Source organism: Oryx dammah, unplaced genomic scaffold (assembly GCF_014754425.2).
Source record: "Oryx dammah isolate SB20612 unplaced genomic scaffold, SCBI_Odam_1.1 HiC_scaffold_24, whole genome shotgun sequence".
Taxonomy (NCBI): domain Eukaryota; kingdom Metazoa; phylum Chordata; class Mammalia; order Artiodactyla; family Bovidae; genus Oryx; species Oryx dammah.
Window position 1 is genome coordinate 30,466,515 of NW_024070208.1, and position 14,497 is coordinate 30,481,011.

Here is a 14,497-nt window from a genome sequence, read left to right on the forward strand (position 1 = left end):
ATCCACCCACTTGTTCATTTCTTCATGCACTCAGAAGGCATCTGCTGCATACTTGTACTGTTTCAGGTTCTGAGGTTACAAAGAAAAGGAATGTCATGGCCTTCAAGGGGCTTACTGTTCAGAGATGTGGTCCAGGGTCCCAGAGGTCTTTAAAACTCCTAAAAGGTGTGCAAATGCTGAACTATTTTCATAATAATATCAAGATGTTACTTACTTTTTTCACTCTCATTCTTTTGTAAGCAAAGCAGTGGAGACTTTCAGAGGGTATAAGACATGTAGAATATCACAGTAGGTGAAAGGCTGAAGCAGATATGAGAATCCACCTCTTCTCTGTTGAGTCAAACATTAGAGATTTGCAGAAATGCAAAAAAAAAAAAAATGCCAGCCTTCTTACTAATTATTTTTGGTTTTAAAAAAGTTATTTTTCATAAAATATGTTAATTATGTTAATAATGTATTTTTATTGTTAAAATGAATTAATATTTTTTAAGTCTCAGTATTAGTTTTTAATAATAAGTGTTGAATATTGATATACTCCACACACACAAAAACTCTTTGAAGCTCAGTAATCTTCAAAGGTGTAAAAAGGATTCTGGGACCAAAAAGTTTGAGAACCACTGTTATAGCTGAGAAGCAGGCACTTCATAGACAATTACAATATATCGCTAGTTCTGTAGTAGAACTAAACTCTGAGTGTAGTGAAAACACAGTAGGAGGGGTACCACCCCGACGAAGGGAGTCACAGAAGGGAATAGCCAAGGGGCTTTGAAGTATTGGCAGAAGTTATTCAGATTAAGAAGGAAAGGCTTTGGGGAGCAATTGGAGGAAGAGAGTAATGGGCCCAGAGCTACTCTTTAGAGATATGTGACTCTGATTGCCAGGCACTGTAAGAGGTATAAAATAATTCAGTACTAGGAGGCCCTTCCCTCAGTGAGTTCACCATTTTTGTGTCTGTTGAAGTATAAAAGAAAGGAAAGTCTGTATTGTATTTTTTTGCAAGGAGGGAGGAGGAGCAAAACACACAGAACATTTAAAAACCTCACCAAATACAAGTTTAGTAGCTGAATTTTATTGCTGGGTATTTGTGACCATTAGTTGGACAGCTTAACTCTTTATGATAATGATTGAAATAAGAGTTTAGTAATTTATTAAGAAAATACCATTGAATTAAGTTGTTTTAAATCTACTACTTTGTTATATCAGACTCAAAATTCATATCAATAAAGTTTGTGAGTTTTTGATAATTTTTTTTGTTTATTGTTTATTTGCCAGAGTTTCCATTCTGTAAACCTGGTTTTTTGTTCTAAAATTTTAATTCTGAGAAGATAGACCCTGTGTACATATATTTGGTTTTATGTAAAAAGAAATGGTTATTTTCAGTAACAATTGATTATTACATTCATTCTTAAATTTCTTATTTTTTCTCAGTCACTTATATATTAGAAGGACAAAATTATTGCAGTATAATGTCTCTTAAAATTATGATTGCATGCTAGTATTAGATAAATGTGAACCCTATTCTGTTCTCCTTTTTCGAGAAAAACAGAGTAATAACTAAAAATTCTTGATTAAAAAAAATAAATAAAGTGGTAAAACAGCATAATCTCCCTTGCCTCCTCTTTGCAGAGGAAAAACACACAAAAAAGATTACAGAAAAAAATTAGGTTTTCTTATCAGATTAGACTTCTGCAATAGACTATGGGAATTCTTGTACCTCTTTGTCTTCTCTGTGGATCTGTCTGGTCTCTGACACCACACAGGTGAGAAGGACCACATCATGTTTGTCACTGAGCCTCCCACCAAGCCTATAGCTGATGCTTAGAAGTACTGGTTGAATGGAAGAATAAGGGACTGTAAGAAAAATGCTCTTCTTTACCCTTGTCCATAGGAGTCGGAGGAGCTTTGGAGAATGATGATCCTTCCAAAATGGTCATGGTATTGGCTGCCACTAATTTCCCATGGGACATTGACGAAGCATTGCGGAGGAGATTAGAAAAAAGGATATATATACCTCTGCCAACAGGTATGATGCCTTCCTTTTATTCTATTTTGATCTTTCTTTTACTCCGTGTTACCTTTCTCTGTTTCTCTAAGTCCTCGTTCTTTTGACATTCTGCTTATAGAAGTTTATAAATAACCAATTTGCTATTTTGGAGACAGAAGCTACAGTGAAGTTTCTTACATTCAGGGTGGTGGTGTTTTTTCCCCCCATGGAACATGCTTTATTTTATTTAACACTAATACAACCCTGTTAGGTAGGGAGTGTTGATCCCACTTCACAGCTGACCAGTGTTCCCGAGGTCCCAGACCCAGGTGTAATAGCTGATATTTGTGTGCTTATACGGTGCTCTCTGCTGTCTTAGATCCTCGACGTACTTACCCAGTACTCCTGTGTGAGAGAAAATATATAATTAGAAAGATAATTGATAACAGAATTTTATAAACTGCTGGGGAAAGCCTAGCTTGGGGGGGAAAGATACGAGCTGATGGTACAAAGGCATAGATTCAGCTTTCTTTGAAATATTGGAGAACAGAGAGCTGGTTGACTATTGAGATTTTTTTCCTAAACTTATTTTCCTGTATGAAAAGGTTATGTCCATCATGGGTAGTGGCTTGTAGGTGCTTCTCTTTGCTCACTACTAGTCTGAACATGTGTACCTCGTGACCATAGGACTGGAGAAATTGCTTTCTCCTCAAGGGCTCCCAAACGAATAATCATAATCAGAACTCCACTATTTCTAACTTCTTCCATCTGTGTTAATTAATTTCACAGGTGTTTATTTAGCTCTTTGCTATTTGAAGGACATTTATTATTAGGTATTACTAGGTATCATGTCAGTATAAAGATGTGTGACCCTTGTCCTCAGAGTGTTCCTGTATGGTTGGAAGGGAGCCATACACCTACCCAGTTTAACTGCAGTGAAACCAGGGAGCACGTGATACTGGGGTTGCGCACTCTTTTGGGGCAGAAATGAAGAATAGTAAATTCTGACTGAGATGCTGAGGGGAGAGGAGGTTGCATTTTTCACTAAATTTCCATAGAGAAGGATGGAAACAGAGGCATGACTGCTTGAAAATGAGTAGATAGCTATTTGTGGGATAATCTGGTGGGATAGAAGGGTGTGGAATCTGATGGGTAAAGGGTGTGGAAGAGACAGAACCATAAAGAAATGTGGGAAGACAACAGGCCTGAAAGAACGGTTTAGAAATCTAGAGTAAAAAGAATGGAAAGAAAAGTAGATTTAGAAAGTTAAAAAAATTGAAGGACATTTTATGAACAAAATCTATGACATGAAAAGACGTTTTTAGTTGGAAAAGGCAAGAAGAACAGGAATGAAAATAGATAAAACAAGAAAAGCCACCCAAAAAGGCATATTGTAAGTTATGTAATTTACATAAAGAAATATGCAGATTTCTTTAAGATTGAGAGGCAATTAGAACTTGATGGCAAGGAAAGGCAGTGGATGGGTTACTCTTGCCATTGCAAACAGTCTTGTTTTGCTCACAGTCTGTGGATCAGGAATTTGGATAGGGCACGCAGGGATGCTGTGTGTGTGTCCCCTCATATCTGGGGTCACAGCTGGAAGGTCAGCAGAGGAGGTGATTCCATGCTGGAGCCTGACTTATCTGGAGTGTCTCTACCTGGGGCGGAGGCCTGGGGCCTCAGGTGGAGCACCTCTGTGTGTTATTTGGGATTATTCCACGTGGCCCGGGCTTGTTCAGGCATGGCGGCCTCAGCTGATCACATTTCATACATGGTAGCTCAGGGCCCCAGGTGTGATTGTTCCACTGGAAAAGGTAGACAGTGCAGTTTTTTTTTGAGCTGGCCGTGGAGGTCAGGTAGTGTCACCTCTTGGTACCCTGGGTAGAAGCATTTACAAGCCCACCCATTTTCAAGTGGAGGGGAATGAGACCACCAGTGGGTGGGGGTGGACACCACGTTGTAGAAGTGCATGTGGGTGAGAGGCTGTCACACCGTCTTGGTGACTACCGTCTGGCGTGGCCAACAGAAGGAGGAAGTCAGGTCACAGGCTCGGGTGGAGCTTGGCCACTCACTGAATACTTGATGCGTTTGAATGACGGCAGCAATTCCTGTCGGCCTGACAACCGCCTTTCTCCAGCACCTTCATTTAGTTATGCTTTGCTTTTAGACTCACCTCCCTAAACCACCAGGGCATCACAGAGTCTCTTAGACTCCAAATGATTCTTATTTCCTATTACATCAGAGTTAGAGCACTTCTTTTAAGCTCTCTTTTCAATACCTATCTTTCTTTTTTGTGTCTGTTTGTGTTTCTTAGTATTCTGTTGCACTTTTCTACTTAGATTTTTTTCCACGCGTGCTTCTTCCTACCTTCATGTCATGGTTTACAGTGCTGTCATTTCCCAGGGTGTTTTCTCTCTTCCTTTCTATTTAAACTTTATTGGTTTTTCTGAGTCAGTGGAAACACACTGGTTCTTTGAGGTCTTCTTTGCCCTGGCCCCTCTCCCTGTGTGGGCTCCACTCCCTTGGCCATTTCCTCTGTGTTGTCCGTCTCCCAGTTGGTCCTTTATAGACGGGCTCTGGCTTTCTCTGTCTCCCTCTAGTCCTGTTTGTTGATTGACTGGGGGTGGTGGGACAGTGACCACTTACTGCATGCCGCCCGTGGGCTGTGCCTTTCAGGTATTAGCTCATGGCGCGAGGCTTGTGAGGTCACTTCTCACCTTTCCTCGTTAGAGCCTGAAGCCCTGAGGGTTAGGTGTCCTCCCAGGGCAGCAGAGCTGGATGTGTGCCCGGCCGTGGAGCACATGCTGGTTACCCGCCCTGCTGGACAGCCTCCGGTACTCGAGAAGAATTGTTACTACAAGTGTGTGATCCATCTGAGAGTGTTTATTTAAATTTCAAATGTGTACTAACTTGGTCATGTAGCGTTGACAGTTCTTTATACTGTTGTTACCACATTAACCCCTCATTAAATCCTTTCACAAGGTTATTAAGTATCATTAATTCGGTTTTATAGAGATGATAAATCCTACTTAGACTCTTCTAAGAAATCATGGATAGAACCAGTGTCAGAAGTTACTTTCCCCACGTCACGGTCACTGGGGGAGAGGAGCATGCTGCGAGCTTCAGGCCCTCACGTAGGAGCAGGCTTAGGCCCCAGAGTTCCTTGAAGTTGGCTGTTGGGAGTTTTATTTCTGTGGAAGAACACGTTAGGTTAAACTCAGTGTTTTAAGTTCTTAGCTCAGGCCACAGTAAAACATTCTGGTTTACAAACACAGCTATGTTCTAGCATCGGGACTAAGAGAGCAAAGTGATGTTCATTCTCTAACATCCACCTGCTGTGTGTGGAGTGCTACCAACTGCATTGGAGCCGAGAGTTTCAACTTAAGGATTTAGCGGGGACACAGTTCAGCCCATAATATCCGTTATGCGGTCATACCACAATTACCCATCATGTTATTTGATGGATGTTAGTGCTTATTTCCAGGTTTAGGCTGCTGTGCTGCTCTGAACGTTCTTCTTTAGGCTGTAGTGGTGCCAGTGCCTAAGTTTCCTTAGGCCATGATGGAGCATTCTGTCCTAGGAGCGAATTGCTGGGTCGTGTAACATAGCTGAAACATCAGCAGATAATTCCAGTCTGTCTTCCAAAGTGGTTGCTCTATGTACATTCCTCCCAGCAGCATATGAGAGCTCCCATAGTGTACATTTCTCCATTGCCCAGTCTTGTCAGACTTCTAAATGTGTACCAGTGCTTATTGTGGTTTACTTTGTCTTTCTTTTACTATTAAGGAATTTGAACATCTTTTCCTTTATTGATTGGCCATTTGGATTTTGTGATATATGTGTTCAAGTTTTTTGCCCATTTTTCTATTAGGTGGTCGGACTTTTTCTTACTGATTTGTAGGAATTCTTTAACTATTTTAGATAAAAGTTTTTTGTTTAGTCTGTTGTAAGTATTTCTCAAACTCTGTAGATTGTGTGTTTTCACTGAGTTTATAAGCCATGTCTTTTGATGAACAGGAGTTCCTGATTTTAATATGGTCAGTTTATTAGTCTTTTTGTTTGTAATCGATTTCTTTTATGTCTTATGAATACTTACTCTGAGGTCATTAGGATAGATTCCTGCTTTAGCTTCTGAAATGCTTATGAATTTGCATCTTATATTTAGATCAGTAATACATCTGGCACTGATTTTTATGTATGGTGAGGTATGACCCAATTTCATTTTTTACCTTCTGTGAATAGTCACTTCTGGTGTCATTTATTGAGAAGACGCCTTTTTCTCCCACTGCCTGAATCAGGTGTCCACACTGTATGCCCTGCTCTGCTTCTGGGCTTCCTGTTCTCTCTCCTGGATCTGTTCATCTGCCTCTGCAAGAGTGTTACAGAGATTTGAATCTTATTGCTCTGTAGTAGAGCAGTTCCTCCCACCTTGCGTTTTTTCTTCCAGAGTATTTTGGTTATTCTTGGTTCTTTCCATTAACATTTTCATATCTATCTGCCTGTCAGGTTCAAATGTACCTGATGGAGTGTTTTATTGGAATGCCGTAACTCTGTAAGATCATCTGCGAGAGAATTGTCAGTGTTGTGAAAGACAGCACAAACAGAGCAACACTGGGGAACTGTTTTAGACTGAAGAAAACTAAAGAGACAATAACTTAATGCCATCTGTAATTTAGGTCTTTAAGAAAGGAATGAAAGCCTGGGACAAATGTGGACATTTCAGTCTGGATTGTGTATTAGATAATCCTCATGTACCAGTGTTAAATTTCCTGCTTAGTGAGATGATTGTATGGATACCTTTGTTCCTAGGAGACACTGCTGGGTAATTTAAGGCACAGTGTTGTGATGCCTCTAGCTCCTAACAGCTGATAAGGTAGGGGATTCGAGGAGAAGGCAAGGGGGTGATAACTGGGTGACGACTGGGAGATCTAAAGAAAGGTAGATGGCGTTCACTGATTCTGTTTTTACTTGAAAATTTAAAATTTTCAAAATAAAAATTGAGAGAACTAAATTTCATTTTGCCTATTAGAAAATAATAGAGAGCCACATCTGAACTAATTTTGCATCATTTTAGTATACTGTATTAAGCAGATTTGCCACAAAAACTGGTGGTAAAACAGCAAGATTGGTTATATTAAAAAGTCTGTAGTTTGTTTCGGCTTACTTCATACACATTTTCAGTCACATTGGAACAACGAATGTCTGTGAGCTGGCTCTCCATTAAAAAATATATATATATTGATAAGTGTTTTGTGCCAATTGCTGATTTCTAGGAAAAGAAAACTAAGTTTAAAAAAAAATACCGATTAGAGTTCTAGAAAGCTTTTCCTGTGTCGTACTAGAAGATGAGCAGAGTAACTCAGGAATTATACTCCGTGCACTCTAATTTCATAAAACTAGGCTAAATACATTTTTGTTTTTACAAAAGCATTTCTGGTGCTAGAATACTAATGTTTTAAGGATCTCAGACCTTTTGTTCTCATGGCAAGTGTCTTCACAATCTTTTAGGAAAACTCCAAGGTTTGTTTCAGTTATGAGTCATTGCAGCTAAGGCCCACAGGAAGTTACATGATTCCACAAGTCATGGGGTAAATCAGTAATTATCTGTGGACTCAGAGTTATTTACTCTTCTTTGCATTAGACTCTGCTTCTTTTCCTGAATGTTAATAGATGATTTCTTAACAAAATGATTTGTAAAGTAAAATATCTAACAATAGCAAAAAAATCTTTTAACAGCAAAAGGAAGAACTGAGCTTCTGAAAATCAATCTTCGTGAAGTTGAGCTGGATCCAGATATTCAACTGGAAGATATAGCAGAGAAGATTGAGGGGTACTCTGGTGCTGATATAACTAATGTTTGCAGGTATTTTTTTTCTTTAATGATCTGTGACCTTTTTGTATTTGTTGTTTTCTGTGAAACTTCATTGGTCATTGTTAGATGAATAGTTATATAACAATATGTTCACCTTGTATAGCCTTTGATTTTTAAGAAATTGTTTTGCCTAACTTGGTAATAATAACTTCGACAACCTGAGATTATTTAGCCCTAAATTGGAGCCTCGCTACATCAACATAAAATAATATCATTTAGTTTGGGTTGGCATTATTTTACTACACACAGATGAAGAAAAGTGATCAATTTAATATATATATATATATATATATATATATATGTAAATATCCCTTTCAGTTTAGTAACATAACTTTTAGACAGTTCACATCACTCAAGAGGATTTTTTTTTAGTACTTTCCTGACAACACTTAAATTGACATCAGTAAAAACTGTGATATCTATGTTATTCATTTTTTCTACTGTTACTTTTCTGTGTGCATCTAAGTTTAGTGGCACTCAGTAAGCTCATAATAGCTTCTACTATTACTATAGTAAAATGTATAAAAATGTGAACTTTTGATTGGCTTGGCTGCCTGTTAGCTATCTTGTGAGCAGTCATTGTCTACTTAACCTGCATAATTATTTACAAGTGATCAAATAGAGTTGAAAATAGGATCTGGAGAAGCCAGATTTTACTTCTTCACTTGCCCACAAATACTCCCTGTGGGGAACTCCATATCTACTGTATGTACGTATATTCATGCTCCAGGGAGAAAGGTTCTTGACTTTTCTTCCTCTGCTTAGATTGTAGACAAACTGGCATAAGATTTAAGTTATCCTAACATTAGCCTTATATTTATTTCCAAGTCCACAATTCAGTATTTCATAATTCCCCTTCGGTTTCCTAGACTTCTAGGCTGTCTGTGAGGAGCAAGTGAGGGAAAAGAAAATTCAGCACCATCTGAGCCCACCCTAAACTTTTAGGATTCACTAACAGTCCCTTTTATGGTTAAGTCCTTAGCATCCTGTCTTCACCTTTCCTGAACCCTCAGAATGTCTCTGAAGTAGAAAATTCTGAGCGGCATTGTAAAAACATTTAAAAATGATCTTTTGAATGTGTTCCCTTAACTCTATCATAATTGATGTGTCTGAAACATTCACAGCAGTAAATTCTCATGATCCTGGTCTGTTTCTAGGGATGCATCCTTAATGGCCATGAGACGGCGAATCAATGGTCTCAGCCCAGAAGAGATCCGTGCCCTCTCTAAAGAGGAGCTTCAAATGCCCGTGACCAGAGGAGACTTTGAGCTGGCTCTTAGGAAAATCGCAAAGTCTGTCTCTGCAGCAGACTTAGAGAAATATGAAAAGTGGATGGCAGAATTTGGATCTGCTTGAATTTCTGTCAGCTCTTTCATTTCTGGTGTTTTTGTCTATAAAATGTGAAGAAATTCCAGCAAATTTTTTTTTTTAAACAGGTTTGGAACTTTTCATTGGAGAGATTTTTCTCTGAAAGGAAAACAATTTAAAATCACGAAGAGTACACATGTAGTTGAGAAATAGGAAAAGCCTGCATAGAGAGCCTGACATTCACATATCCGTGCGTCCCGATTGCAAACCCGCACCAGAGTGTGGAGGGCTGAAGAAAGTGACCCATGTGCTGTTGTAGAAATTGTTTACAGAACATCTGGAAGGAACTCTGTTTCTGACTTTGCAGCTTTTTTTCCTCTTCTTTGCTCTGAACATGAAGGACCTGTTTCTGTTGACTTTTAGCATCAAAACTGGGTTTGTGTCAGATCTGTTCCTTGTTGTGAAGAGTGATAGTTTTGGAATAAATAATGCATCTGCTAGTTAAACCTTCAGCATTCAGCCACTACTGTTAGAGGCTGTTACACCGTTTGAATGTTTACCTTCCCTTCCCTCACCATTTCCTCTACTAGCTATTTAATCACTTATTGAGCTTTGTGGGGGTGTATAGCTTCATGCTTTGTGGTTTTTGAATCATCTTGCCAGGTGGCTCCTCTGGTCTGGAGTATTTTTGCTGGCAGTACTTCATATTGAAAGGGCGGGAAAAGTATCATGTTTGCATAAGACCTTCCTCTTCGTTCTAGACTTCTGAGTTTGTTTTCACTCTTCTTTCAATAAGTTCAACAGATAACCCTTGCTCTAACATTGTTTTTTGCTGAATTTGCCTTTCGTATTCTAAATAAATGCTTTGGTATTCTAAACAAGTCCACTCTCTTGTGGCTAATGCAAAACAAAGCAAACTCTTTATGGTTTTCTGGACAGCTTGTTTATTAACAAAATAGCATCATGCGTAATGAATGATGTTCGGTTGAATATTTAGAAACCATTCTTTGTCTAGGTTGAGTGCTTGTACGCACACTAAGGTTAGGTTAGAAATCAGCCTTGCTCATTCACTTCAGCAGGAATTAGAGAAGAAGGAGGCCAGAAAAAGAGAGGCTGTGTATCTAGTTTTGAGTAGCCAAATGTTAGCTTTAAAAAATTGCGTTATTTTGACTGGGCAACCTATGCTTTGATAGTCAAGCTTTAAAAAAATTTGTATTGGATGGTATCCTGAATTTTCAATTTTAGACAGTAGCTAATAGTTTAACTAAAAATAATATAGCTTTTTTGACAGTTGAAGATAACTTTTAACAACTTAGGAGCTTTTCCCCTACTAAGAGCTATGTAATTTTTAGATAAGTCTGACTCTGACCTGCAATATTCATCTGATGCTTTAAATTGCCCTCCCCCTTTCCTCTGAGGCATAGATTAGAAGAGTTAAAATCATGAGATATCATGATTTTATTTTAATTGAATTAGTTCATCTTAATTCCTTTTATTCATGAACTTTTAAAATGAAGAAATAATCCCACTGACATAATCTTGCAGACTATTGCCAGCCAGTAGCTTATTTTTTTCATGAAGTCCTAGGGGTCATCATTAAAACCTTAGTGTTTTGATTGCCAAAAGTTTTGTATATGTTAGTTGATTAGTTAGACCATATTTCTAGATTTTATGTTATTTGTCTTGGCTTCTGTTTCAATGTTTCCTGACTTCTTCATGCATAATAACATGGTAATTGTGGTTTTTTAAAAAACTGTCAGTTGATTAGTTCCTGGGAGCTTGTCTTCACTGTGTTCTGTCAATCGTGTGTGCTTTTTTACTTCCCTGGTTTCTCTGTCAGAGGATGGTGAATGCTTTGTATGTCTTAACCCCTTAAAGGATCCTGGTTCTAGCTAATGAAAATGAAAGGCACCGTAACCTGTGTGTGCTTTGGAAAGATAATATATAAAAGTTTTTCTCTCTTCAAATTTGCTTTAAAATTAGAACTGGAATCCATTTGCTTGAACAATACAACTATTATAGACCTGGCTGTTTACAAGAACCATTTTTGCCATTTCCCAAGCTACATGTTTATTGTGAACATGTACACATGTAATTATGGAGAACCTGTAAACCTGTTACATGTTTACTGCAAACATTTTGCTTGCATAATTCCTTTGTTTTTAAAAGGAAATTAATATTCATGAAATGTGCCAGACAAATGGCTGAAACCTTCTATAAATCCAAGTGGAAAGTAGACATTGGCGTCCCAGATTTTGTCTTCTAGTCAGCAGCATCGTGAGCATTCCCGAATGACCAGATACATGTTGGGCTTGGACCTCTGCCTCCAAAAATGCCAGGACAGCTTGGAAGAAGTAGCATGCTATGTTCTAGCTGCCTGTGGGGGCTTTGTTTGGGCTCTGGAGATTGCACTTTTTATGATGTGATATTTGACTGTCAAAAAGTAGGCTGAAATCACTAATTATTCAAAAAAATGAGCAAGTGTCTGGTGAATCTACTGTAAACAAACATATAGCTGCTACACCAGGAAAAATACACCGCCCAGATTTTCAATATAATTGTCACTTTTCCACTTTGCTACGTGTAGGCTGACTCTTTGAAACATGACATTATTGATGCTGTAGGTTTTGAACAGCCTGAGTTTGTTTGAATTCTTTTCTGGGAGGTTTCTGTATACGCTGCTGAATCCATGATGAGGATCATAGATCAGCTGACACTGTTCTGTTTTTACTCTCCTGACCCCCAAGGACTTTGAGGTCCATTGAAGGACGAGGCAGGCGTTGCTTGTCCTGTGGGATTTGGCTCCTTCAGGTTGTTTTGATCATTGAGTCTTGGCATAATAGATTCCCACACTTCCGTTTCTCTTGCAAATGATAAGTCACCTTAGAGTATTTCCTGTGTGATAGGCATAGAATACTAAGGGTAATTGCTGGCCTTTTCCAAGAAAGGGCCACTTAAACCACATAAGGAAGCAATGGTAATCATTCTTTAACATTCGTTTTGTATCTTCTGTTCCATAACTGTTTTGATTGTATAGATTTGTTTATATACTATATATACTACTTACTTTGTGATGTACATAATATTTATGTGAATTTAAAAATCTGTCACAATCGAAAAGGGTAGGAATTACAGTTGGAAGGCATATTGGAGGAATTCAGATATTTAAACCCCAAATGTTTTAGTCTCATTGCTGCTAACTTTTTTTTTTTTTTTCAGAAAAAGCTAAAACCACATTATAATTACTGTGTTTACTTATTTATACTTTTAAATTAGGCTTTTTATACTTATTTATTTAATTTTTTAGGACATTTGCTTTTAATGTTGTTTTCTCTTGTGGAAGCGATATGAATATTTAAAAAATAAAGCCCCTAAGTAACACTTATGTTGTTAAACATTCACAAATTGACAATAATTCTTTGCATTTTTATTAGTTTTTTTTTTTTTGGCTTTGAACAACTCTTTAACTTTAGGGATATTTCTAAATTTCCAGTTGACTTGTTAATAAAAACAGGAAAAATATGAAGGTAATGTCATCAGATTTAGTTTTTTTATTTTACCTTTCTCATTTCTTGATTGATTTTATTTTATATATATAAAAATAACCTAGATTCTGCTTTATCACCAGCAGTGTGTACGTTTCTGTACATTTATGGAAATTTGGCACAACAAATAGGGAATTAATATGGAGGTTTTCCTCCTATGAAAGGACTCTGATTTTATGTTCAAAATTATAAAACACACTTTTGTTATGCAAGCTCTAAAATGACTAAATATTGCCCTTTGGAAAACCTGAGTCTTTGCACGTCATTACCGGAGTCTACCTCAGTTCAGCAAGCTTAGTTTCACGTGGGAATGAACTGAACCATGTTGAAATTCAGTTCATCATGTAGGCAGATTTGTTTCTTGAATTGCTTCCTTCTCTCTCCTCTCTCACTCACTTTTTTTTTTTTTTAACACTGAAAGTTTAATTGAAAATGCTAGTGGTTCTTCCTCTGGCAAAGCCACACCCTCCAGGTGAAGCCTCTGCGAACGTCTACATTAGTCTTCCCACCTCTGTCACGGCGGCTTCACCACCTGTGCTTCCGTTCAAGGAGAAGTTTCAGACACAGTGCACGTTCTCAATAGCTTCATAAATACACACTCTTGTGGCAAGGACCTAACCCTTCCTGTACAAGGACCTGAGTGCTTCGTGATGACACACACAGGTGGGCACGCGACACGTCCATTCACACGGCAGCAACTGATGCCCTCGGTTAACGCTGTGCGGACACAGTGTCCAGTAAGGTCACTCTGTGCTGTGACCGTTGGTGTTCTGTTAAGATTTTCATTTCAGTGTCTGTGTCCCAGTGTTTTGAACCTAACTTAAAAAGATGTTTCCAAATTGTATTTATTAGATGTGCTTTTCCTTACATTTTGTGTGGCCACGTCGCTAGTTTCACTAGCTGAGCTGTGTCTGTGCATAGAGTGTAATTTGGTAATAAATTTCTAGAGTGTGGCTTGTTGGTGTTTTCTTTGTGGTTCATGTTTGATCTACAGTCTCTAGTCCACTTTTTGGCACCAGTGGGAATAACAAATCCCTCGCAACAAGGGATGACTTTTTTCCAGAGTTTCAGTTCTTATAAAATCACACATTGTAAACCCGTTATTTTGTGTTTGCCATGCATTATGCTAATAATTTCAGGCTTGATACAGGTAAGATAAGAATGGCTTTTCAGTTAATTCTGTTTTAACAAATACATTTGTCTTCCTTGTGTAGGACCATTTTGCAAAGTGGGTGTTCCATAAGGTGAATTTTTTGGGTGTCTATGTCTTATTTTATGAATCCTCAAAAACTATTTCTTTTTAAAATTCACAGGCTTTATTTTTTGAGCAGTTTTATGTTTACAGAAAAATTAAGCTTGTGTGTCAGTAGAGTTCTCATATAGTTCTTCCATCCTCACCTCACCCCGCCATTTTCCCTTTTATCAGTATCTTCACTTCAGTGTGATTGACTTGTTTTAGTTGGATCAATATTGATTATTACTAAAGTTCACAGTTTACATTTCACTTCACCAGGTTTGACAAAAGCATCATGTCGTAAACCCACCATTACAGTGTCACACGGATAGTGTCACTGACCCAAAATCCTCACCTTTGCCCCTTCTCTTCACCCCTGCACCCAGTGATCTTTCTGCTGTGTCCACAGCTTGCCTTTTTCCAGGAGGCCATATAGCTGCAGTCGCACAGCACGTGCCTGTTTTAGACAGGCTTCTTTCACTTAGCCGTATGCATTTAAGATTCCTCCTTGTCTTTTTGTGGCTGATGGTTCATTTCTCTTCATCAGGGAATAA

At 38.2% G+C, this 14,497-nt stretch overlaps 1 protein-coding gene across 5 annotated transcripts in view; it reads left to right on the top strand.

The window, feature by feature from the left end:
• KATNAL1 (katanin catalytic subunit A1 like 1) overlaps positions 1 to 13,662 on the top strand; it is a 55,659-nt gene extending 41,997 nt beyond the window's left edge. For 4 of the 5 annotated variants that reach the window (XM_040267509.1, XM_040267508.1, XM_040267510.1 and 1 more), the window contains 3 exons: positions 1,889 to 2,023; positions 7,721 to 7,847; positions 9,014 to 9,676. In XM_040267509.1, coding sequence (XP_040123443.1) covers positions 1,889 to 2,023; positions 7,721 to 7,847; positions 9,014 to 9,212 — 461 coding nt within the window. In that variant the 3' untranslated portion in view covers positions 9,213 to 9,676. Of the gene's footprint in view, positions 1 to 1,888; positions 2,024 to 7,720; positions 7,848 to 9,013 lie in introns of all 5 variants that reach the window. The other variant, XM_040267507.1, reaches the window with a different exon arrangement.
• The last annotated feature ends 835 nt before the right edge of the window (positions 13,663 to 14,497 follow it).